Here is a 27,887-nt window from a genome sequence, read left to right as displayed (position 1 = left end):
CATCGGCCCGTCTGGCACCAAAAATCATGTCTTAGTCAAAGTCACTGAGATCACATTTTGATGTTTGATGTGAACATTAACTGAAGCTCCTGACCTGTATCTGCAGGATTTTGTGCAGCACACTGCTGCCACATGATTGGCTGATTGGATAATTGCATGAATAAGCAGGTGTACAGGTGTTCCCAATTAAGTGTGTGATGAGTGTTGTGGGACATATAGAGAGGTGCATACAAAAACAAAACAAGGCAGACAACCAGGCTGTCTAAAAATCTTCTACTTTATTCAATAAGATAAATGTTTTTGTAAAACATTCAATAAAAAATGATTTTTAATTTATTGCTCATTGTCATCTTTACGCTAAGGACTTGATCTGATGCATAATAATTTTTCCAAAGCACTCTCACAAGGAATATGTTGCTAGATATTTAGACAAGATTTTTATGCTGTCATTATAATAGTAATAACATACATACATACGCACGTTCTGATTATATAAAAACAAACCAAACAAGTAAAGTTACAGTAGCAAGACAGAAAAAAAAAACAGACCAGGGACAAGCAGAATCAGAAATCCTCTCACGTACTTCTTAAGTTTGTTTTGGGCCGTTGGTTGTGACACAGCATTTATTGCTTTCCCAGTGGTGATGGTGTAAGAACTTAAAGAAAGTGTTAAATCTTTAAACCTAGAAATCATGTTGGAGTGTAACAAACTTAAGCCAAACACCGGAAAAGCAGAAAATGTGAACTTCTTTGCACCGTAGAACCCATTTTGGAAGTCCCTCGTCATGCATTAGTTATGAAATTACTAGGTTATATTTTAAAAACCAACTAGTACATTGAACTTTCCAACAGCTAAACTATTAAATAAAATCAAAGAAAACAAAGTTCAAAATAAGGGCGGTGCCTCTAATTGAACCATGGGACTTCTAAAATGGCTCCATTTGTAGTTCATGTTGCAAACAGCATATGTTTAGAGTTGCACTGGACATCATAAATTCACCGGCCTCACTTCAGGCTCAGTGACACAATTTTACATTAAAAGTTTTTATTTTGTTCCCTAAAAGTATTTTAAGAAATGTGAAACATGTCAACGCCTTTCATACATGTTTTACGAGTTACATGCAAGCAGTAATTAAGATAAATAATTTATTAGCACATCGTGGATTTGATTGTTTCAAAAGAGGAAAATTGAATATTTGCAGTTACACATAAGAAGTCCTCCGAGCACTGAGCAGCCTTTAGGGAACTGGGACATCTTGAAGAAAATGTACATGAGTCTCATTACAGTACTGAGATGATGTGAGGCTCCGCTGTCCCCCAGTCTTTCAGAGAATCCCACATCCTTGCCACTCCTCCCCTCATACACATTCTTACTAAGCAGTGTGTGTGTGTGTGTGTGTGTTGTGTGTGTATGTGTGTGTGTGTGTTTGTGTGTGTGTGTGTGTGAGATGCAGTTGCATGTGTGTGTGCATCATAATCCACATGGAAGCCTAATGTCCAAATTGAAGCACTTTGTTTGAAAATATGCACACACACACAAACACACAGTAACACAGCCACACACACACACACAGACACACACACACACACACACACACACACACACACACACACACACAGACCAGCTCAGAGGTCAGTGGTGATGTTCAAACCTCATGCCATTATATTTACATTCTTATATTAAGGAAACTGTGTACAAGGCAGTAGTAGATGTGATCTGGCAAGGTGTAGTCGTTTTTTGTTTTTGTTTTTGTTTTTTTTGGTCTTTGTTTTTTCCAAGTTGAGGAAGAGGGAGTGCAGACGTAGGAAACAAAAACTACAGGTGAGAGAGAGGTCTCATCAATAAATAAATAAATAAATAAACCAAGTCTTGATCAATAAGTTAATAAGTTAAAGGGGTCTATCTGTACATGTGTGGAAAGAGATAGTGTGTGTACGGTTGTATGGGTGTTGAGTGTGTGTGTGTGTGTGTGTGTGTTTATATGTGTTTGTGTGTTGCCTTAGGGTCTGTAGCTAAGCAGGAGAGGGAGCAGAAAACTCAAACCTCCTCCAGAGACCCAGAGCTCCACTCTGCTCTGACAACACAAAGAGCTGCGATGACTCTCTCTGACCTCTTGACACTGAAGCAAAAAAACAAAAAAAAAACAGCACTGGTTGCAGATCTCTCTCTCCAGAATGTAAATTTGATAACCATGCATTACGAGTTGAAGGTAGCATTGAAAGCTGAAAAACGGCGCGACTAATGTTGCTGTCGCGGCGAACTCTTCTTGGGGTTCATGCACGTTGCCTGTTCCACGTAAAGGCTTCAGCTGTTTTGGTAGAGATCGTTGGCAGTGCCGTTGATATTTTGTGTATATGTCAGACGTTCTCTCAAGATGTCAGTATGACTCAAATGAAGTGCCATGGGAGAAGGAGTGGGGCGTGTCCAACAAGTTACGTAACTTTCCAAAGCCGACATTGTACACCCAGAAACTAAGCAGGGTTTTAACCTTTCTCTCAAGATCTTGTTTTCATTCTTGCACTGTTTCCATCACTTCTCATGTGTACAACCAAATTCAACACCGTGGAAATATTGTCTGAAAAAGTTTGCACCATTACCCGCATTTTTGCCCCTCTCTAAGAGCAGGCGCTTCACCCTGACTTCGAGTCATGGCTGTTTGGAGCTACAAACACGTTTGTCTTCTTTTGTGTTCATGTGACACGACGTACGAGCTAGTTTCTAGCATACTGACATCTTTAGATAATTAATAAACTTGTTTCCATGTGCTAAATCCTTGGAGTTCATCTTTTTAAAAAAATCAGATCTGTAACAGTTGCATTTGTCAAATCAAGTTTGTGCTTAACATATTACAAGTGTAGTGTAATTAGTCAATAACAAACATGTTTATAATTAGTGAATGCACCATAAGAATCTATAAAGACTTAAAATTAATAGTAGGGATCATTCAAACTGCTACAATGGTTTACAGTATAGGGATATATAATGTATTAAAACTGCCACCATGCTGACTGGAAAATGGCTTGAATGCAGACAAAGACTGTGTTTACACTCAGTCATTTCATGCATCTTGGATGGATAGAAAATATCACAAAAGCTAAGTGTAGATGCAACCAAAGAGCATTCAAGATGGACGGAAATCGGATTGTTCAAACCACCTTAGAAGGTAAAATCAATATATACGATTCAGCTTCAGGTGCATTATTGATCGGCAGTAGAGCCCGATACATGCAGTAGAACTCTGATTCACATGTAGCCTGGGGAAACCATGACAGACTGCAATCAGATTCATGACCTGGGTGATGAAGCTAGTTATATATGTCGGTAAGTGTAAACAAAACAGTGTTAAATTGTATCTGGATTTAATCGAGATACAAAACACTCGCAGTTATAAGTGTGTGAATGATGATTGATAATGAAGAACAAGCATATTATATTTAGTTAAGGCAAGCAAATACATATGAAGACATTATGTATCATTAAATACTAGTCTTAATGTCCTTTATGTGCAGGTCCTCCTTTCTGACTTCATAAAACATTAGAACCATAGTCTGTAAACCAATATAAGCAAATCCTTGGTGTGTAAATACACTGTATGGACTAAAAATGATCCTCATTTAATTATAAATCATTATAGGGTTTCTTATGGACAGGTTAATTTAATTCTAATGAGGTTTTAACAACTTTATTGTAACTATTTTGTCAACCACAGACTTGAGCCGTCACCTTCAAGCTAAAAAAGTACCATAATTTTGTTTCAGTTTTATGTGTGGTAATATGGTTGATATCTCACTGTAGAACAAACCCCCTTCCCCCAGCAGATCTACAGTCAGTTTGGTATCGAGAATCTGACTCTACATTTTATTACAGCTCATTAATTCATCATAAATGGAAGAAATAAAAAGTGCTATGCTCAGAATGAAGAGTAAGAGTAGAGAAAGCTTGTGACTGGCAGCTGCATAAATAAATCGTTATGTATTCATATAGAGACATGTAGTAGGAGTATTGATCATTGTCGTAATATCATAGTAACGATGCATTGCCGTGGCAGGAATAAACTTGCAGTGAATGTGTGGCAGTCGGGGAGAAACCCCAGAATTTGGAGTGAAAGTGTGTGAGAGTGTGTGTTTCTGTGCCCTTGTTGGGGTGTGTGTTCGGGAGAGGTTGGGGGAAATCAGCTGTTGTACATTCACGGTGAGAGGTTGGGAGGCGCTGTCCTGCCGCGGCCTTCGCAGGCCAGGGAGGGCCAGGTTCAAGGGGTCATCTGTAGGTGTGTGTTGGTCAGCGTGGGTTGAAGTTGAAAGGTTGTGACAGGGTGGGTCGTTTCTTCTAGAGAAGGATGCATTTTCCTTTCTCCACCCAAGGGTTGTTCTTCATCAGCTCCGGGTTCAAGAAAGGATCCTCTGGGACGCCGTCCTCTATCCACTTTACCAAACTTTGAGGAGAGACAGAGAGAGACAAGAGACATTTTTTAAATTCCTGAGGGACTTTATTACTACAATCCATCCTCTATCCATTTCCTCTTTTCCATACAAGGCAAGAAAGAGAGAGAATCTGAGCAACCAGACGTAACTAATCGCATTACTTCTGCAGCTTTTTGGGTACTTTTACTTTTTGGACATTTTTTTTCTATTTTAATTAAGTCCTTGTGTACTTAACTGCAGTTGAAATCACATCCATTAAAAACTACAGCTGTAATTGGCTCTCCATAAACTTTAATAGTAGCGACCTTAATCAATGATGATTAGATGAATAATTTGTTTTTAGTTTTTGAGCTTTATTGGGAAATGTCCAATTTTTCCACTTGCATTAAAATACTGGGAAATAAAGTTTGTTCACTTCCTTGGCAAGAGCTGGATGCGATGACCAACAGCACTCTCAAGTATGAAATCCTGGCCAAGGAATAATCTGGCATACAACCCCCCCCCCCAAATTAAACAAACAAGATATAAAATGCTAATTAGTGAGCTTTAAATGTGGTGAATTTGCAGAACCAGGTTTGCTGACCCGCTGTTCTGCTAAACAGTGCTGCAGGGCTGAACCCGGAAATTAGTTCGCATTTTAGCACATCCAGTTTCCTTGTCCCAAAGTCTAATACGTTTTCATGTTTTGTTCTACGGCATAAAATATGTCAGTAAATACCCCAGTCATGATTTCTTTAAGCATTTCTGTGTCTTAGAAAACGGCCAGTTGCTAACAAATGGCTAAATGAGACGAATGACACTGCAGAGGTTGTCAGGGACATTATATATCATCATGCCAAACACAAAAATGAAGTTTATTAGTTGTGACATTGAAGTCACGTTTCCTGTTTCCTTTATAGCCTTATATTAGCTAACCTTACATGTTAGCTAATGTTAGCTAACTTTAGATAGCTGTTATTTCGTAACTGAATACGATCGTAGATTTTATTACTCCTTTTTGCTTGTGCTAATGTTACACTAGATTTTAACATGTCACAGATTAACATTTCAATAAATGCCATGTGTTTACTTCTAGTTTTACAGCTGACTCAGTAATGTCAGTTACACAGCAATAGTTATAAACTAACAACAGCCACCATAGCTACTGGGCAGACCAGATCAAGTGGCATAAAAAAACAGAAATTAGCAAAAGTGTGTTTTATTGCTTAGGAATGTGTAAGAGGAAGAATGTTTAATTTCTTCTCTCAAAAGTTGCATTTTCTCGCTTAAAATTCAGTTGAATATCCATCAAATCCTTCTCCTTGAGTCAGACAATGAACTCTTGTCATCAGTGCTACTTCTGTTTTTTTAATAGTTTTTTTTTTTTTTTTACTTTCATAAGACTTTCAAACCGGGTTTCAAAACACTGCCCCTGAATACTCTGGCACTCGACATGAAAAACGGCATCAGTCAAAAGACAGTCCGTTCGAGCAGAGCTGATGAAGCCTCAGATGAAGTGTTTTTTCAGAGTTTCCTTGATTGGCCCTTAATCTACTGGCACTGCTGTGAGAGCCTGAGGCAGACAAAGAGAGTGCTGTACAGATCCTAATGATGGCTGCAGCTTTGCTTAATGCTCAGATCTGCCCGTGGCTCTGACAGTAGCCTGCGAGGCGGTTGTAGTTAATGAAGTCATATTGCTGTTTTATCATTGTGCTGGAATGTCTAATGCTGTCATCACCAAAATCATTACATCTATTTAATCATATCACAATGAAGATATTTCCGTCTTTTGCGAGTGCCATTTATAATATTGTTGCATAAATTAATAAACCACTCAAAAAGCAACAACAAGCGAGTAAGTAGACCTTGGGTTGAGATTCTGTAAACTACTGATAATACTGTGTGTAATTTTGATTATTTGCGGTGTTCTCAATGTATTTGGAAAAAACAAGGGTATTTTATTTTTAACATCAGTACTCATTGTTCTGGGCTCTAACTCTGTGCATTAGTTTGTAGAGCTATTGTGGACTAACTACTCACTCAGTCACTGTTTTGGAGGACTTCTCTCGTTTGAAGGCCAGCTGGTACTTGAGGCTCTCCACCTCCTTCTTCATCTGGGGCAGGTCCATCTCATCCATGGCTGCAGCTTGATGTAGGGCTTTTCTACCTGTGCACAGCGAGAGGAGGATAGAGATATATTTGTACTGTTAAATAGTAGGCAGACACACTCAATACAACCCTGCCCTGCAGCAAGAACACCACGAAGTACATCTGATTTATAACCGCTGCTTAGAGATTCCACCTACAGGAAGGGAGAATAGAGGCTGTTAAATTCATAGAGTACAACCAAGTGCTGCCAAAACTGGCAGACCCACTTAACACCACAGGATATATTCAGTTGCCTTCTTTTGTGTCTCTTGAGCTGCATGTTTCCACTTCAGGAAAAGCTTCCATAGCTTTGTTGAATATGCCACATGCAATTTATGTTTGCAACCAAAATGACAGAAGTTCAAGGGCATCAATTTCATGCAAACCTTGGTTCATTCTTGTATATTGCCACCTTCAGTTTGGTGATTTCATACAACGATTAATGGCGTTGAGTTGGAGTTGAGTTGATTTTCAATACCTGAAAATGTTTTGCTTCCCTACCCAAAGAAAAGAAAAAGCACAGCATGTACTTGTGCTATGTCCCATTTCTTCTTATCACCCTCAACCCCCCCCCCCCCCCCCCCCCCCCCCCCCCCCCCCCCCCCCCCCCCCCCCCCCCCCCCCCCCCCCCCCCCCCCCCCCCCCCCCCCCCCCCCCCCCCCCCCCCCCCCCCCCCCCCCCCCCCCCCCCCCCCCCCCCCCCCCCCCCCCCCCCCCCCCCCCCCCCCCCCCCCCCCCCCCCCCCCCCCCCCCCCCCCCCCCCCCTTGATTGTATTGCGTGTGCTTCTGAAATGTACTGGTGTCCCAACACAAAACTTCACTCTGGGAGATAAGTGTGTAGCCACCCCCCTTCCCCTCCACATCCCACTGCATCGAGCACTGGATGAAAAAAAATACAGTTAAAAGGTAGCAGTGCAGCTTGAAACTGTGTGAGAACCTTTATTACAACCATGGGTGCTTGTACCCCTGGAGGTACTTCTGTGGATAGATTTTGGACTAGCTCAACTAATTTAAACACAAATATAAATTACATTTAAAAATGCAGTATTTCTTATACATACTGAGTCAACTACTTGTTGCAAATGAGAGTGTGTGACGTCTAGTGAGCAAGCAGTTGTCTAAATAGTTAGCAGTTAGCAATGGACAAATGGTTAAGCTAGTTAGCTAAATGTATTGGATAAATGATGAAAAAGCTGAAAGTAGTGGATAAATAGATGAATTAGCTAAAAGGAATTGGTGAACAGTATAACTACAAGTGCTGGATAAGTGGTTAAATAGGTAAAAAATAGGCTTATAAGTAAACAGTTAAAAGTAGTGGATACACTGGAGCGCATGCAACATAACCACAACATCCGTGGTTCGATTCTGGCAGAGTACCTTTGTTGTATGTCACATCCCTTCTCTCCCCCATGTTTCCTGTCTGCCTCTCTACTGCTGGCTTTAAAATGAAGGCAATAATAATAATAATAATAATAATGATAGGTAATATATACATATATATATATATATATATGTAGTATATCCACACCAAGTGGTCATGATACAGATGCAAACTTGATCAAGCAAAATTAAGAATTGCCAGCTGTATGAAACACATTTTATAATCACAATAGCCACTTTTGTGTTATTCAATCAGTGGAGTTGAATAACATCTAGATTAATCAATTCAACTGAACACATGTCAATGTAGGGGTACTAGAGTTCATCTGAGGCTGTCGGGGCACATCAGACAAAAAAGTTCATTTCACATTCGTTGACATGTTTCTATTCTACTGCTCTATTTTACTATAAGTCACAACTGGTGTCGCTTTTAATTTCACCCCTGTCCTTCAGCACTTTTTGGATGACTACCCCAACCCTCTGACATACAATAAGTAGTAGTAGTAGTACTAGAATTTCACCAAGATGCCAGGCCTGGATTTGGACACACAACTTTAATCATCTTATTTTGATTTACCAATGTTTGGAGGCTCCTAAGTGAGGACATGACAGTGCGGTTTAGACATGTAGGCTGTTTGTGTGCTCACCGCATAACAGGCCCTTGTCATTTAATGGCCTCTGTGAGGAAAGGGATAAAGTAGACACTTGAACAAATCCCATCTAGTGCTGACAGGAAGACTGTTAAAAGGAAGGAGAGGCTACTAGCTGTGCCAAATGTATAAGATATTATTAGTATTTTGTCCTGTGTAGGAAATGCCCTCCTCTTTTCTTCAGCACGGTTTCTGTATACGACACCTGCACTGCTCAGATTTCTGAAGATTGGATTTTCCACACAAATCTTACACGAAGTTTCTAAAACTGTATGCAGCTGCAAAATCTGAGCCACCCACCCAGCACAATATGAACAGCTCTCCCTTTACACAGCCTGCAGACATTAAAGCATCCGTAATATGCACTTTAAGAGGTCGTATCCATTTCAGAAATGCATTTAGCTAAAGACAAAATCCATCCTATGGAGACAAAACGGCGCATTTTATCACGTCATATCATATTAGCTGTAATTAAAGTTGAATATTACATACTGTATGACACAATGTGCAGGAGATTAAACCATACTTATTTAACTGATAGTGTTGTGGCACATGATGTGCAGTTATGTGAGGATTTCAGTGCAGCCTTCTAGGACACTACAGCCTTGGGTGAGAGGAAGAAAGACACACGTAACCAGGTCAAAGTCATGGCTAACTACAGCTAACTGCAGGACTGCACTCCTGTGTGAATGTATTGTGGTATCCAGGTTAACTGAGACTTTCAGCATCCTTTTAGTATCTAAGAACACTTATTGCTGCAATTGAGAGCTCTTTCTGTCTTTCTCCTTTCCAACCACTCAAATATCTGAGTTCAGTTTGAGACGTGGTTCGCCCAGCTTAGCATCAAGAGCGAAGGCGGGAAGAAACAGCTAGCGTGGCTTTGTCTACAGTGAAATAAAACAACTACTGGCAACTGTGATGCTCACGTTGTATCTGATTTGTTTAACCTGACAGAAATGAAAAAGAAAATAAATAAAATAAAAGGCTTATGTGGTTTTAAGGGGCATTACTTGCTGAAACTAACTGCCTCTACTGTAATTTCTGTCCGTGTAGATTAAATATACAATAATGAGCTTTAAGAGATGTTGATAGGTGTAACATGTCCTCACTCTAGCTACTCAATGCACAATTGTGGTGTTAATCTTCTCCTCTTACTCTCAGAAGTACAGGGAATAAGTATTAATTTTCCCAAAACTTCAAACTATTCCTTTTAAAGACAGGATATATTTAGGACTTATTATAGCCCACACATACACATTCAGTTGTGAAGTGTTAGAGTGATGTGAAATTGATTTTGGCCCATCCACAGTTTACTAACTTGGCATGTCAGGAACAGAAAATATACTTTATCACATAGTCTATATACAAATAATAAATAATTCAACTCTCTATAGCAATGTTGTCTTCTTCTCTTCCGCTGCGTCTTTTTCTTTGTCTCTTCCTCCCTCCTGCTCTCTCGCACTCCCCACCCACGCTCTCTGTCCACTATACTCTCTCAATAATACTCTTCCCCTCTTGTGAGTGTGTGTGTGTGTGTGTGTGTGTGTGTGTGTGTGTGTGTGTGTGTGTGTGTGTGTGTGTGTGTGTGAGTCATTTGAGGATTCGGGGCGAGCCGAGTGCTTGTGTAGTCTGCACTCAGAATTGATCTCACTAAGGTGCTTCAACACAGGAACAACTCTGGTATTTTTAAGGGACATTAAATAATACTTGATATTATGCAATTGTTCTTTATGACAGTTTAGTGAGTGAGGGGGCATTTTGAGGCAGGAAACAGCACCTCTGAATACAACCACTACTTCACCGCACGGTCAGCATGCTAATGAATATCAACCATTTTTATGTTTAAATGGTTCTCAAAGTCTCTACTTCTGTTTTTGCCAAAATGTACTGTAGGTGGTGGTTGGAAAAAACTGGAAAAATGTCAAGTAAAAATACAACTTTAGCTTTTTCACTTCTGATTTCAGCTACTTAACTGTATTTTTATTTGAACGTCTCAGTCACATGCGAGTACTATCACAGCTTTGTGACCAGTGATTGAAAAGGAGAAAGGTTGTGGCTCAAAAAAGGAAAGAATGGCACTGAGAAAGATGTGTGTCCTTTATTGAGTCTGAGGAAAACACCCAGGTGCAATATTACACAACGACGTATGTGTGTGTGTGTGTCCTACCAATATTAGACAGAGATAGAGAGAGAGGCAGAGCGACGGGCAGGTCCTGAATGAGATCAGGTTTCAGCAGCATCCTCCAGAGACGACAGGAGGATTGGATGCTTTCCTCTCTCTAACTCTATCACTCACCATCTCCTTCACCCCTGTTTTCACTGCGTACTTCTCCTCCACATTTACTCCTATTTTTCTACTCTATCCATCAGTTTCCCAGCACCTACCTCCCTTCCTCCCTGTCTCTTTGTCTCACTTCTTCTCTGCAAGTGTCTCTGTCTGTCGGCCATTTTTTTCCTACTAATTCATTGTCTCATCTTTCTGAAAGAGGTCTGGTCCAAGTTTTGGGGAAGACTGGCTTTAGGTGGTGGGTGATGGGACACTGTACAGCTAAAGATCACTGCATGAATGCCAGGAAATGCTCTAAAAACCAACAGTTATACTGATTTAAAACTATGTAACAGCAGCTTTAGCCTCAGTCTTTTAGTTGTCTCCAAGTGCACCTGGAGACAATGAGCTAAAATTAGCTTAATTAGCCTGACTGTTGTCATTTCAGCCCACAAAATCAACATCTCCAGGCTACAAATGAAAAGCCTGTTTTTTTTTTCTATCAAATCTGCCACCGTTATCACTGTAAACGGCATATACAAGTGCCTAAACCGTAAGAAAGGTTTGAGCGGTTGTTGCATTGTGAAAGTGGTGCAGGAAAGCAAATGAAATACGTTGTGAAATGCTTTGGTTATATGTTCAGTACCAACATTTTGCAACTTCCAAGATTCGTTAGTTAACAGGTTTTCTTCTCTACTTTGGTAAAGAAAATATATTCAGTGAGTTTAAGCAAATGGGAAAGTGGTCTCAGACTTTTGGCACCACTGCGTATACATACTGTACATATACAGTATATGATCTTGGCAGCATTACATTCCCTTCAAAACATCTTTGTTGTTTGAAACAAGTATATAAACTTCACTTGTAGGATTGCATGCTATACACACCCAGAAAAGTGACCATCAGATCAGAAACCTGAAGAACTTTTTCACTTATGTGCCCAGTGAGATACTTTCTAGAGAAGGGGCTTATCTTTTACCACACTATCCAGTTCTCATTATACTGTACAAGTACAAGGAAACAGGTGATTTTGGTGTCAGTGTAAGTAAATAGTCTCCTACATAATTACTGTAAATCCAGATGCAAGCAAAATTTCATAAAAACCCTCAACAAGGAAACCAAAAAAACCTCACAAACAGATAATAGTATTTCTGTAATTGTACAACTGTAACTACAATATTTGGCCTTATAGGGATATATAGATAATGTACTAATACATTTATTAAAAGCAATGTTTTTAAACCATATTGTCCCTCCATTTTCTCCTCTCATCTATCCACCTGCCCAGCCATTATATTCTCCCCATTCTCTTCTCTCCCCATCATTTACCTCTTTCCATTTTACTGTGTCCTTCTTCTCAAATTACTCTGCCTGTTATTTGCTCAATACCCTCCCATGTCTCCGTGTGTTTATCTTCTGCATCTCTGCTACCAGCTAATTAAAACCTGTGCAAACTCTAAACCTCAGACACCGCGCCATGTAAACATTACACTCGTAAAGATTGAAGTGGCTTACTGTTGTCTTAATACCATGAGGTTTATATCACAAAGAAGAATTGAGGCAGGAAGCCCCTCACCCCACCACCTTCTCACTTTCCTCCTCTCATTGCTCTGATATCTGTTTTCTGTCTGTCTCCCGCTGTCTTCCACGGATGACTCCTCGCTAAGTGCTCCCTGTCCATTTTGACAAATTCCACACAGTTAATCCATTTCTCCACACATTAGCAATCTCTCTCTCTCTCTCTCTTTGTTGCCCAGCCAGGAGCTTGTCAGCCGCGGTTCCTCGCTGATAAAACCATCCAAAAATTACATATTATACCTCAACTAGCACTCATATTTAAAGGTGATAGTGAAATATATTAAAACACCAATATCTCTGACACATTTATTGTGATCACTTGATACAATGACTATAAACTAATTTCAAACACCCCTATCTGCTTGCTGTCACAGGGAAGACCTTGACTTCCTCAAAGTGTCTGGCACTCTACCATCTGCCGTTCAAAGAAACTAAAAGCTTTGCTTCGTGTTCACACAGGATATGGTAAGGATGTGTACCGGCAGTCGTCTGCTGGCTTTTGACTTCCACGTTAATGCATTCTCAGGAGGTGTAGATTTACACGCATACACGAATGAATTCATACTCAACAATCAACCTGAGTGCAATGCTGTTGTTATAGTTGGTTAATTCACATAGTTTAAAGTGTTTTTTTTTTTTTTTTTTTTTTTTTGCTGATGATTCATGGAACATACGGGGCAGTTTGCAGGATCTTGTTCACATGATCAAGCTACCTGGACTTTAAATCAATGTATAGAGACACATTGCTTGGGGATTTACTGCAACACCCTGTTGTGGACTGGTGTTGCAGCAACATGAGTATTGAATATGGACTCAGTGCTATACGGGCCAACACTGCCACTTCGAGTCCATACGTGTGGGCAACAGGTGGATTGGTTATGCAGGAATTGTATCAGACCATCAGGCTGGTTATGGACATCTTTGTTTAGTCTAACGACACCACTAAGTGGTCTGGGATAAGTGGCATAAATCTGATTTATGCTAGGACAATAAAGTCCTTGATACACTCCCCAAGAAATGGAGACAGCGGGACGGACAACAGACACAGTTCCGTTCATACAACACTGAGTGTCTGCATATGAGCACACGTCAGTGCCTTGAGCTAAATGCTAACGTCAGTATGCTAACATGTTGATATTTCACCATGTTCACCATCTTAGTTTATCGGTTAGCGTGCTACCATTTGTACAGCTGAGGCTGAAGGGAATGTCAAAACTAAAGTATTGGAGAACTTAAACCTCCGACCTGATGGTGGCACTCGATGAAAGGTTAAGGGATCTGCAAAGTTATTACAGTTCATCCTGTGGGCAACATTAGTGTCTGTGTCGAATTTCACATTTTTATTAAAAACCACAAATGTTAGCTCATGGTGACACTAGGGGGAAAAGTCAGGGGATCACCACGGTAATTAGGATTTGTCGTCTGGGAACCATGAATGTCTGCACTAGATTTCATGGATATCCATTCAATAACTGTTGAGATATTTCAGTCTGGACCAAAGTGGCGGACCAACCACATATTTTTCCTCTGCTGCACTGGATCATATTGTACTGTGCGAAGTGTTTTCGCTGAATCACTGCAGAAATAAACTTCTACTCATCTCATACATAATCTGTACACCGTCTGAACAAGGCTTTGTCTGTGTTTGCACTGAAACAACAGTGCCGTGTGCTGTCTGGCAGATTCGTCATGAAGTCTGACCTGGAGCTAAAAACTAATGATTGAACACAGTTAGTACAGAGGCCGATCTGGATGGCAGCGGTGTCATTTTTTACAGTATTCATACTGGAATTAATATTAATAATTCACTGATGTAAACTTGGTACATTATTACATCCAAACCAGAGCGGTAACAGGTAATGTAAAGATAAATGTAGTAAAACCTAGGCCCAACTTCAGCTTCAGTGTATGCAGCGGTTACTGTGATGGATATGAAGCTGTAAAGTTTAAACTGGGACACGTTTCCATGAAGGGAGGTCACGTTTGCCTCAAGATTATGCTCAAGTATCATAAAAGATGTCAGTTAATTAATTAAGTTAATTACATTTTCTTTATTAACATTATTTTTGGAAATCTTCTAATCAAACATTTTCTTCCTCTCTCCTGCAGTAGTAGCTTCGCATGTTTTGTTTCAAGTAATTAACAACTCACTGGGCAACAATGGAAATTTGTCGTTGGGTCAAATGTTATTTATGTGTGTGTGTGTGTGTGTGTGTGTGTGTGCGCGCGTGTGGTGTGTGCTTTATAAGATATGTTTGGGTGGGTGTGGGGAAGGGAAAGTGGGGTGGTTGTTTTAGGGGAGGGTATGTAGGTCGCATGGTGATTTGGGTCAAAAGCATCCAGAGATTAACCTCTACCCCCTGTCTCCTCCACTGTCTTCCCAGCCTCCAACAGTGATGTACTGCAATGTGGAGCAGGTGGCAGTGCGCGAGCTGCTACCAGCGTTTAATGTGTTAAATCGCTCTATCTGACTAGTTGAAGGTTTAACTGTTAAACCAAAAGGTGGAAGGGACATGAGGATGTGATGGTGGGTGAACGAGGTGCAGACAAAACGGAATACGATTAGATGGTGAAGGATGAATAAGAGGTAGAGAGACAGATGAGGAGAAACAGAGTGAGCAACTCTTCTTGCCTCTATAGCTACTGCATTGTAAATAGAGACTAAAAATAGAAAGGAACAGGCAGAGCGCCTCTGACCAGCTGAGAGTGGAGACTAAGACAGAAAGAAGAGGCGCCATGCCGTTAAACTGAGGAGAAGATGCTGCTGAGGATAATAAATGCCAGACACTGACAGATGATGTTTGAGCTTTTACAACCAGGCGATCCGCTCGGCACCTCAATGAGCTCTGAAACCACTGGGACCAGTCCAGCTGATATCACACCAGCACGGCCCTGGCTACACGGGGGAAGTGTTCCAGTCGATCACATCTGATCAATACAGGCCTGAACTGGACTGGATGGAATAAATGTTTGCATGTGTAAGGACACACTAAGGTCAGCTGTTACATATCTGCCTCCACTGTACTGTCATTGTAAAGAGCCTCATCAGAGATCTGAGTGATGGTCCCTCACCATGTCTGTGTGTGTATGGGGGGCCGAGAAGGTGATAGTTAGTTGGCTTATAAGTATTATGGAAGGATTACTGAACAGACCCAGGGGTCCCTGGAGTAAAAAGTCAATCAAATGAGTACAAAGAAGCAAAAAAGGGGCTACAAAGAGACACAAAATGACTACAAGGAGACGTAAATCAAACACAAAGAGACACAAAATGACTACAAATGACTATAAAGAGGCATAAAACAAACACAGTGATGCTAATTAACCATAAAGAGAAACCAAATGACTACGAAGAGGTGCAGAACAACCCCAATGAGACACAACACAGCCACAAAGAGGCACTAGAGTGGTCATATATTTCAAATTGTTTATTTGGCATTCATTTATCACACTGAATAAACCATGTATCCATTAATAATGTACAATGTTTATTATACCCAAGAAACAGGGCTTTAGTTTTTGCTCCTTTTTACAAATGTACCCCCTCTTCTTTAAAATTAGAAAAAAAATTTAAAAAGTGCCCCACTCCAGGAGCAGAACGAGGCCAGAGAAAGACATGAGAAAGGAGGAGGAGGAAGTGCAGAGGAGAAATGTAAGTTTTATGTAATATTCGTGGGTATTGAGGTGTGTGTGCTGGGGAGCTGGAGGCGGACAAAGTATGAAATCCTCCACCCAGATAGTTGCACTTTGTGAAGTAGCTGCACTTAAAATAAACTACTGATGACACACGAGCACATATAGTCTACATGATTCTTCTTTCTTTATTTTTACCTCTAATAAATAGCATCTAGAATTTCCTTTTTTGGGGGGATAATTTGACCCCCATTTCGTAAATATAGATCATGCAAACTCGTTTTTTGCTGCAGAAAGGCCTGCAGCTAATATGCTAATAGAGACCCCATTGTGCTGGCACAACAGGAGCCGTGAACGACTGTAATTGTGTAGTGTGGCTAACGGAGACAGTCGCATCTCTTACCTCACTGATGCGCCGGCGGAGGCTGTTGCTCTTTCCAAGTCTGACCGGTGCAGTTTAACCGGAGGGCGGGCAGGGAAGACAGCTGGACCGGCACACGGATAAGAGGATTTTAATTTCCCTGATATACAACAAATGAGAGCTGACTTAATGTCCGTAGACTTTGTTGGTCTCGGGGAGGCGGCGCGCACTCTCGGTATCCACTGGAAAAGATCAAGGATAAAATCCGCAGTCTCCGGAGTAAAACAGACGATGACGACCGGTCTGAGTCTGTCTGGAGAGCTGGAGGAGACTCTTCTTACCCGCTGCTGAGCCCGATAGTCCGGGTGGTTGTAGCTGCTGAAGCTGCTCCGATAAGGAGGAGGAGGGCGAGGAGAGGGGGGGCAAATATCACGAAGCGGACAAGTTAACGAGCTGGTCCGGTGCGCGCTCCGCCGTTCACTGCCCCGCGTCTCTGCTGGGATCCTCCTATATGAGCGTCCGTGCGTGTGCGCGTACACGCGCGTTTGTGTGTGTGTGTGTGTGTGAGCGAGAGTACAAGAAGGAGAGAGAGAGAGAGGGAGAATTTTCTTTGAGGATGCGTATAGAGAGTTGACCAGGCGAGGCGGGGGGACGGGAGAGGGGGGGGGGGGGTGGTTGAGCAGGTACCACTGTTCCACAGTCAAGGAAGCAAAGACTTGAATCTGTCCTCACTTTCACTCTCTCTCTCTCTCTCTCTCTCTCTCTCTCTCTCTCTCTCTCTCTCTCTCTGTCTCTGTGTGGACCCTTTTTCGCCCCCATTGCCAGACTCTGGGATTTCTGCCCTAATATGGCCACTTATAGCTCCATCTGCAAAAGACAGATTTGGTTTCCCACTGAGAGGGAAAAAAAAACATATTTGGGTTTGTTTAATTTCACATATGAGAGATACTGCATTGGAGCTGAGACACCACAGAAGAAGAGCTGGAGCTTGCTTGACAATGCATGTTGTGTGTACAGTTTAATTGCTGATGCAATGATTGTATTTTTATTTGCTAATAACAAGTTTATGTGTCTGTATAACCCCTGGGTTACATTAAGTCTTTAGCACATTTTGAGTTGTGATAACTTGTTGAGAAATTAAGTTGCATTTCACACAACCTGTTTGAGACATCTCCGACACTCAGCTGATCTATTTTCGTCCCCAAACACTCCCCAGGGAGCACTGCTGCTTTCAGAACCAGACATTTTCAGATGGCTCGATTCCAGGAAGTCAGCAGGAGAAAAAAAAATCACTCTCCAAGTAATCATTTTATTTTTTAATTTAATACAGTTTTCAGAGAACTAACTGAATAGAATGATAGAAATTAATAAAAAATTATCAAGGTCAAACTTAAGCACAAAAGCAGCCGTGAAACATTTACCACTTCACTGTGATCACCCAACAGATGCTTCTACATTGAAGTGTGCAGGAAATATTTTGTTTTCTTGTGTTGAATACAATAAACTCCAGCAATGGTTTGTAGTTCTGTACTGTAGTTCTACAAAGATTGTATGTTAAAATCACTTTTTTTATATATATATATGATAGTTGGTTATGTTTTAATGTATTCATCTGGTCATTGAAAACACGTGTAATTAAAGAATGTCTTCTATTTTAGGGTAATAAAGAAAATGTATACAGACTGTTGAATGTGTTGAGGCTCATCATTTAAAAAAAAAAGTGGTCAGTTGAGGACAAAACTAATAAAACTAAGAAATGCAAAAAAACCCAAACATTCCCATGTCTTTGTTTAGACAGAACGTCAAAGGATTTACATAACATCGTACGTATTACTCATTCAGTCTGTATGGTGCATAATGACTTACATTTTCAATTGAATTCTCAAAGCAAACACATTCATCAGTCCAGCAGCTTTTCGTTTGGAGAAATGCTTGAAGAAACACTGTGCATGAAAGAATGGATGATAAATGTAGTTTGTTGGATTTAACATGGAGAACTCAATGGAAACCAAATTTAACCATAAACTAGAAAAGAAGATTTATATTTGCTGGCTGCTGAACCTTCACAGTTGAAACATCTGAAATAGTTGTAGTTGAAGTGGCAGTTAAAATAGAACTGCTGAAAGAAGCTGAAGTGTCAAATACAATGTAATTACTGAGTGAAGCTGAAGTGTCAGTTGAAGTGTAGGTGATACACTGGGCTAGACGTGTCAGTTGAGGTGGAAGTAATGAAAGATATTAATGTTATTTCAACTGAGAGACGATGTCAGCTGAAGTGTGGGCTGAGGTGTATAAGCACTGAAAGCAGTAAAAAATGTTCCAGCAACGGCAGCAATAGTGGTTTGTTTGTCATAAACAGACAGATAACAGGCAGTGACCTCCAGAAACCCAAACAGGAAACCCATGAAAAGACATGATGGCACTGATTTTGGAGGAGGTGCACTGTAAAAACATACACATTACTGTAAAGCTTTAATTCACATAAGGAAACAAGAGTCATGGATTATTCCTTCAAAAAGAGAATGGGGAAAGCACCTGATTTAATAATTGCATATATTTTCATTTCTAATAGTGAAAACCAGTCAACAGTGAGACTTGAGTGGCGGCTGCATCTATCCTGTCCTCAGATTTTGCAGTCAGAGCAGAGCAGCAGTCGTCCCTGGTGTAGTCAGAGCTGATATCCACTTCTGGCTATCAACAAACTGTTCTTACAGATAGGGGTCCAGTCTGGACAGCTCTCCCAAGCAGCACTTTATTCACTCTATGATAACATCACACTAAATGACTTTCAGCCCAGTGTCTCGCTTAAACTGGCCATCTTTTAAAAAAATGAATCAGCAGATTTGAGTAAATTGGCACCGTCTGTCAGCAGTGGTCTTGTAATATGAGATAGGACACAGGACTCAAATTTAACGTCTCTAAATCAGATGAGGATTTGTCCTTGATTCACAGATAAGATTCATATGAAGGCAGGTTTGAAAAGAATAGTTTGACGTTGTAGGAAATAAGTTTAATCTTTTTCTTGCCAACAGTTAGATGAGAAGATCTTTACCACTTTCATGTCTGCATGATAAATGTGCAGCTGTAGCAAGCAGCTAGTTAGCGTAGCTTAGCTTAAAGACTGACAACAGAGGGAAAGAGTTAACCTGGCTCTGTCCAAAGGTAAAAAGAAAAATCTGCCTACCATCACATCTAAAGCTCACTAATTAACACAGTATATCTTGGGATGTCACACACACATGCACACACCACCATATAGTCAGTGTTCAAACAATAGTTTAAATTGACTAGCAAGGTGACAGATCCATGGAGTGAAAATATTCATTTAAAAGGTCAGTGTTGTATTTCCACAGACTGAACGGTAACAACAGTCGTCTACTAATGTTGTGAGCATCCAGCTCACATTATGAGCCACCGCTACGTTAGTCTAGACAAGCTAACGTTAGCTTAGACAAGCTAACGTTAGGTGCATTGATACAACAGATTGCTAACTGTTGCACTCACTCACCCTGAACTCTGTGTACAGATCCAGATGTCTGTCTTTGAGCTGCTTAAATAAGTTTAAGGTGTTTCCTCCTATAATTTGAAATTTTCTGCAGCACCATTTGCATACTGGCTTTTGGTGGCCTATTACTTGTGTCAAATACCAAATATCTCCGTACATCACTCTTCAGAGTTATTATACTGCCCTCACCAAATCCTACAAAATACCTTCAGTACTATAAACAAACGTTGTCATATTTCCAGAAAAAGTATTGGTTCTCGTGACACCCCTTGTTATATCTCACTGGTTTAATCCATAGTCAAAGTGTAAGTGTAAAAAGATCAATTAGCACTGAAGTCTCTGCTGGTTGCTTGGCAACTGCTTCCAGTCAAGAAATAGTCCGGCACATAACTCCATGTAAAATTGTGAATTGACTTCAGTTTTGCTATTGATTTAAACAAACAAGGTTTTGGTAGGTGGATTTTGTTACCTACTGTCTGTGGTCCTGTACCAATTTGAAGGATTGGTTATAGGGCCAACCCAGGCATATTTTAATGGATCGGTATAGCTAAAATAAACCACATCAAAATCTGATTTTTTCCTTTGGCTTCTGTTTAGTCCACCTCAGCCTGATACTGTTGCAGACACCACTCCTCGTAATGACAGCTCCACAGTGTGAGCATTTCACTGCATGTAGGAGCGAAAATTAAGATGTGACTGATTCTGTTCTGACACACAAGTTGGCAAAATACATGGATTCACCAAGTTCCAGTGATGATGAAGCTGTCATCTCTAATCCAGAGTAGAAAATATTCAGGTGGCAGTTTCTCTTTAACTGGTTAAAATGACAAACATCGCTGGAGGTCATATCAGATATCATTAATTAACATCAGTTCCAAAATTAAACTTGTCTGTTGTCGTGTTTGTCTGTAGTCATCAAAGATTGTTTATGAGGTAAAAGAAGGATCACATAGTAACACCACTGTTCAACCATGAGTGGACTGTTTCTGAAGTCCAACAGAATGATTCTGATGTGATCAGTCTTTTGATTCTTTTGATCACTTCATGTCAATTCACATCGCATCACATTCTCCCAGTTAAGCTTTAATCCACATCATCTTATCAACATTAATTATAGTTTTGAATCAGATAATTATTTGGATCAAGTAGCTTGTGAAAGTAACCAAATGTAAAAGGACACAGCTGTTATTTCAAGGTATCAGATACTTGTATTGCTATTTGATTTAGGTAAACATGAGCATCATCAGACTCAGTACTGACAGATATTCTATATCCAAGGACTCAGATCAGGACCGGGGCCAAAAGGCTTGATTGGGACATCCATACTGCAGACAGAGCCCAACTAGCTGTTTCCATCTTTTTCCAGACCTTATGCTGGGCTAAGCTAACCGGCTGTTCGACGTAGTTTCGTATTTACAAGAAAGAAAACAAGTGTGCTTCACAAAATGTTTAACTATTGCTTTAAATGTCTTGTACATTCTCTGGACATACGCACACAAAAGCAGTGAACGATAAGTCATCTCTAAAGAGCACACTCAGCACCGGTCCCATCACAAGTAGACAGCTCAGTGCTAATAATAAAATCAGGATGGATTGAGATCACCATCACCATCAGCGCCGCTCCACCACGCCTAGATTCACACCCAGGCATGTGTAACGATGTCCTCCCCAGACACTGATCCGGTTTCAGCCCATCAATTTCTTCTCCCAGTATTGAGTTCAGGAGTAACTCCCCCCAGTCTCCATGCGAACGGCTGAAGTTAATGGAATGTCATTATTGTACTACTATATACTGTCATTGTTGGGTTATTCTATTTTTTAAAACCTAAACATTATATTATTTGTGTAATATATGTTGTGAAGATGGAAGATGCTAAAACAGGACTGGGAGAGATGAAGGGAAAATTAATTTAGTTTAGTTATCATACACCCTCCTCTCCCCCGACTTTAACCGATATCACACTTTACAGGCTCCATTAAGAGCTGTGACCGTCTCAGAGAGAGCGGAGATACCAGGATGTTGGCTGGTTGGAATTAGTTCCTTTCACCTTTTAGGGTCATGGTCTGCTGCTCTTTAAAGTCCCCCTGGAAAAAAAAAAATCCATTTCCATTGGATGGCAGATGATTTCCTGTACCTGCCACCACTGTGCTGCTGGAGCCAGAGTGCACGCTGGGAGCAGAAGCGGTCAACCACTTACACAGAAGGTGTGAAATGACCGGGAAATTGGCTGTCTCACTGTCCTAGAAAAACCTTGAAGGGTTTTCTTTTTTTTCTTTGACACTATTGATTCGGAAGGTCAGCTAAAGAGCTGTGCTTCTCTAACTAGACTGAAATACCCTTATCACTTACCTGGAGATATACAGCATGTTCATCAACTGTTTGCTGAGGCTGCATTCACACTAATGCACTTTAGGTTTAAAATGCATCTCTTTTGCAACGTTTATACAAGCTGTCCACACTACTCTGGAGTTTTCAAGCGCCTGAAACAGAGACTTTTGGAAACACTGCTGGCACAGTTTTAGTTTGAAAGCACAAGCAAAAACAGAGACCTCTCCATGTGGACAACAAATTATAAGCATTACTGACTTTGTTGTCTTTGCTAGCAACTGCTATACAGCAAAATTCTGCATTTCTGCAACTGCAGTTTTAGCTTTCTGCATTCATAGTATTTTCTGCAACTAATTAACTGCAGAGTAGACAATCTGCTTTCAATGTCTCCCAGTCTTCTGTTTCCTGCTGGGGTTAGTACAGTGTACATTGGGTTTATTGCAAGGTATTTCGGTGAAAACAGCTGTCTGATGAGAGCTGTGAGACTGGATCAAAACAATCAAACGCTCACTAAATGAAAAACAATAGGCTAAAACATGCTAAAACGCTTCTTAGAGCTGAAGGGAACAGCAGAGTTGGTTGATTATTCTCTGCCAGTTTGTCACTACACACACCCAGAAATCAACTCCTCCTGCAAATTTATTGATGATCCGACCTTCACACCCACTTTGCGCTGTGGTTGGCCAGCTGTGCGGAGGTGAGAGAAGAGCCAGGCGTTGTGTACTTATCTCACTAGCTCTCCTCTTTCATTTGTTACACAACTATTTGTGGCATTTTTACTGTGAACAACTAAGTGCAACTCGATAAATGTCATCCTGGAGACACTGTCTGAAAATATGCACTGTTATGCCAGTTCTAATAAGATATTGCATCTCTATCATCAGTATCATTCATTGGATTTCATGGCAATCCACCCAGTAGTAATTATATTTTTGTCTGGACCACAGTGGTGGACCAACCAAAAAATAATGGCTCAGTCATTTTTTGTTTCATGATACATATTACAACTGCATGACAAGTACATTATGTATTTCTACCAGAAATAGCAAGTAAAAGTCACAGTAGAAGTTTCATGATGTAAGTTGATATTTTTCCTTTCTTTGGTGGATATAAATTAGTATTTAAAAGTGAACTGATACAAAATATTTCTGTAAAAACACTTTGTTGGAAAACAAATACTTCCTATTTTGCAGTTATTCCTCTTTTTCACTCTTGAGCTGAAGTCTTTTCAGTCTTGATGAATCTTGGACCTCACAATACACGTTGCCTGCTTTGATTGCAGGAAAAGCAAAACTAATATCATTAACTGTGGCTCGGTTCCATTTAAGGCGGTCTCTGTAACAACGAGGCCGCCTTGCAGTTTCTCCTTCCACACAGGCGGCTGTGAAAACACCTGCTGGCTTCAGGCTGTTGACGAGCTGTTAGGTTTTTAATCCAGGAAGTCTCCCTCATTTCACCCATGCCCATTAATCTGATGTCATTTATGGTGTGACATATTTGATGAGTCCTCACAGTCGATAAAGAGGGTTTGGATTAGATTAGATTACAGCTCTTTGTGTAAATGTGCTGTGAGATTGCATACTATGTTCTGTATGTGTGTGAGTGTGTGTGTATGTGTGTGTGTGTGTTTGTGTTTGGTGTGTTGGGATTAGACGTCGTTCAGCAGATTACTGACTCTCCATTAGAGAAAGTCTGATGGTTTAATAAAACCAGTTCACCATACAGATCGGTGATCAGGACCTCTGCACAATGTGACACAAAGACTAAAAGATAATAAAAATATAAAATACAGACATGACAAATAGAGCTGACAAACATCAACATTAAATTAATGGTTCATGTCTTTTTAGAAACAAGATGCAGGGAAACCTGTGTCTCCATCATCAGATGCCATGGCTTTGGGTGTGTAAGTGGACGTGCAAAATTTCAGAAAAATGAAGGAAACAAAAGTATAAACACCTCATCACTACATAACTTGTTTTCGTTAGATGCATTTCTTGTTGCTTTCACAGAAAATCCATATATTGTTTTCTTCTGTTGACCCTGCGATGCAGTTAGCCTTGGTTACACTGCTTTTGTAATACTATAAATCCTCATTTGCGCAATATTACAACTCAACATCATAACAGTTCAAACATAAATGTTTACTATTTTCAGTAATGTGGCATATTTATCACGCTACAAATATCTTACAATTGAACATGTTCCTCCTCAGTATTTACTGCAACTTGGCGCTTATATAAGCAGACATCAAATCCTCAGCTATCATTTCACAAACACATATACAACATGTTGGGCAAAACGCACTGCTGCTACAGTCTTTATAATTCAAAGGTTATAATACGCTGTCTGAGCAGCGTTACGTCTTCGGGGCAGATTAGAGGCTACAGTGAGATGCTATTGGAAGTGACAAGACTGGTCTGGGCTAGCTGGTTAGCATGCTAACTTCAGTAGAAGAGAAGATGCGATAGAAACGAGAGTTAATATTGCCCGTTGCTTTCCAGCCCTGACAGCTCCTGTCGAGTAAAGGAATGAAGTTTGATGCTGAACTCACAACATTTCCTCTATGGTTAAGTAAACAGCTGCTAATGCTAACGCTGGCTATATAGCAATTGCAAAAATTACAAATTGCTCCTTTAAGCAACTGAGAAAAAATGTGAGAATTAAGGTTTTCACTGGATCGTATCGGGGAAAATCAAGGTGAAATTTCACTTTCCCTGTCAATATGGATGCTGTATCATTATTGTTTTTTCCCCCCTTTTAGGTTTTGTCTTCAAATGAGGGGAGTCATTATTGTATGATCTGCAGCAGATTCAGTTGGAAAGGGGAACTTAGTTCTCCTATATCCATCTGCTTCTTCAAACTGTCACTTGCTAATATGACTGAAAGGAAAAGGTTATATCTGAGATTTAACTGTCAGTAATTGTTGGTGAAGGGGTTGATCGCCTCTGCTCGCGTGCAAAAAGGTGGAGCATATTTAAAACTGGAAACACGTGCGCGCGCGCACACACACACACACACCCCTACACACACACACGCGCACACACACACACACACAGATGGGGCAGCAGTGGTGGTGATGTGAGCACGAGCAGCACTTAGAGACAGGGTCTTACTCAGCACTGATCATTAATTCATAACACACATCTCAGATGGAAGCTCAGATTAGAAACCTCAGCTTTACATTACTGGAAAAAAAAAAGAAGAACTGAGAAACGGGGGTGGAAAAGAGAAATGAAATGATGGAAGGGGTAATTTGGACTAGTAGATTACTGAAACAGAGAGAGGATTGCCTGGGTGTTTCTTGTTCTGTTTCTAAAAACATCCACTCGTCCACATCACGTTCCGTAAGGGGAATATTCGATTCCCTCTTAAAGCCTGTCTCATCTTCCCTCTCTGCACTAAAACATTGAACTCCCCTGACCTCAGCCCCTGTCTGCCATCATTCAGAAAAGTTTTCATCTCAGCGAATGAATAAAAAATGTCTTACTTTGATGAGAAAAATGTCAGACAAATCTGTGTGTTGGCCCGTCTCACTATGAATAGACTCTGAGTGAACAATCAATGGAATTAAATGAGAACGACGCATAATACCAAGCTGTTAATATGTTTATAATATAAAAATGGAACCTTCATGAAAATAGACTAAATCCCACTCTGTTTTTTCCCTCACTCCCATCCTCCACCCCCAACCCAGACTCGCCCCCACCCACTCCACCATTATGTGTGCCTGGCTGTCTCTCTGTAATCCACTGTGTGTCTCTTTGTGGCTGTACAGCATGTGGCTCAGCTGCACTTTGGCCTCTAATGGACCCAGTCAATGGGGAGAATTGCCACCCTGTTGTCTCTATCCAGGTCAAGTGTGTACATATAAGTGTGTGTGTTTGGTGCCTTGTCGATTGTGTATATTCTTTGTTTTCCATCTGCTCGGTGGCAGAGTCATGCACGAGTTTGGTAAGCATGTATATATTACATTTTCAAATGTGGTTCAATTAGCTTTTATTGTACAATTTTATTTTACTTACACTAGCTGTTACAATATATTTATATATTTTATAAAGCTGAACCGCAGTCTGTGTGTCTTTCCTAAGGTGCAAATTTACAGTTTAGAGTGGCTCAAATTAATATTTTACATCAACAATGGATCAAACACTTGTTCATGAAAGGAGTCAATCACAGTGACAAACCCACAGAGAACTGTCACCAACTCGGCATTTTCCCTCGGCTCTACGGAGCAATTTAGCATCTTTACACTCATTGTTGTGGTTTTACATTCTGCAACTTTATGGTTTTATTCCCTTATAGCATTGGTTTTGCAAATAGAAAGCTTAAAAGATAAACTGTACATAAATACCTACCCCAGCACCAAACATCTGACAAAGGCTGTGTCTGAAAGGGGCTCTTGTTTATTCATCCTCTAAACACTGTAGTTTACTAAGTAGTGAGCAGTATATTGAGATTTGGGAAACTTCCCATTGATCATTCTCTGTTGTCACTGACAGCTGTAGAGATGCATGACAGTAATTTTCTAATATATAAAATGCAGCACATTGCTCTTTGGGATTGTTTGCAGAAAGAAGTGTACATGCCGTGGGCACTACTTTTTGTGCTCCGTTGTGGAATTTTTGAGGCCACTGTACAGTAGATAAATATAAACGCTCAAACAAGATGGCAGAGGGAAAATGTGGCGCACTGTGAAGTGAATGTGATTTTGTACAAGACTTTAAATGAATGCTAGTGTTGCTCATTATCTGCTTAATGTGTGAATAGAAAAGAGTTTGCAAACATGATTGCTGCACCAACTTGAAAGGTGTATCTAATAAGTGATGTGTTTGTAGCTTGTTTCTGCTGCGCCCTAAATAACACAATGTTGGCAAAGGTAAATTAAAGCTCACACCGTGCAAAGAAATACAACTCAGATATATTGAGAAGCATACATACTATATAACGTAGTATATTGTTGCATAGCATTTTGAGAAATACAAATGTGTAAGGTGTGTTTCTGTGTTGCATTTACAGTGCATGCTGTGAATATAAACAAATAAATGAAGGTGTGTTTTGTTGCATTCAATTTTAGTGGCAGGGAAGATGAAAAGGTTAAGCTATTGTTGGTGAGTCTATTATTTTCTGGAACAAGTAGAAGAGTAGATTCAAATGCCAAAATTTTGTTTGCTCTTGGGTCTCAGTTTGAAAATGTCCTGCACGCTGAGATTTCCAGACAGTTAAAAAAAATCCACTATCAATTAGAGGCGATATTCAAGCGACTTGTGAATTATTCTGGTAATAATCCTGTCTGTTACAGCCCCATTTTGTGATTAAGACTCTTAAAACAGGTATAATTATACAAATGTTGCTTATGTTGCCAGGTCAATGTCAGTCTGAACAAAACACACCCACACAGTCGAAATACACAGGTCAGATGATTTTTGAGTGTTTAAGTCCTAATAAATTATTCTCAAGGATGTTTTTGCTGCAATTTAACTTTGCCTTTTTTTTTTTTTTTTTAGTCATGCATACTTAATGTTATCAACGGCAATTTTATATTTGAAAACAAGTTTTTGCGGTTTAATGGCAAGTTTCTCTTTATTTTTTCTGCATTTCTGCACAGTCAGACATGGAGTGTAACATATAGGACAAACA

At 40.3% G+C, this 27,887-nt stretch overlaps 1 protein-coding gene across 1 annotated transcript; it reads right to left on the bottom strand.

The window, feature by feature from the left end:
• Nucleotides 1-270: 270 nt before the first annotated feature.
• On the bottom strand, nucleotides 271-16,880 carry LOC111223783 (guanine nucleotide-binding protein G(I)/G(S)/G(O) subunit gamma-13-like). Its single transcript, XM_022748052.1, has 3 exons — nucleotides 16,456-16,880; nucleotides 6,442-6,568; nucleotides 271-4,433 (listed from the first exon to the last, which is right to left on the bottom strand). Exons 2-3 carry the CDS (start codon nucleotides 6,537-6,539, stop codon nucleotides 4,328-4,330), a joined length of 204 nt encoding a protein of 67 aa, XP_022603773.1. The 5' UTR covers nucleotides 6,540-6,568; nucleotides 16,456-16,880; the 3' UTR covers nucleotides 271-4,327.
• Nucleotides 16,881-27,887: the final 11,007 nt, after the last annotated feature.

This window comes from Seriola dumerili, unplaced genomic scaffold, assembly GCF_002260705.1.
Source record: "Seriola dumerili isolate Sdu_G_001 unplaced genomic scaffold, Sdu_1.0 BDQW01000113.1, whole genome shotgun sequence".
Classification (NCBI taxonomy): domain Eukaryota; kingdom Metazoa; phylum Chordata; class Actinopteri; order Carangiformes; family Carangidae; genus Seriola; species Seriola dumerili.
The sequence above is the reverse complement of the archived record's forward strand: the minus strand, read 5'-3'. Positions and strand labels throughout refer to the sequence as shown.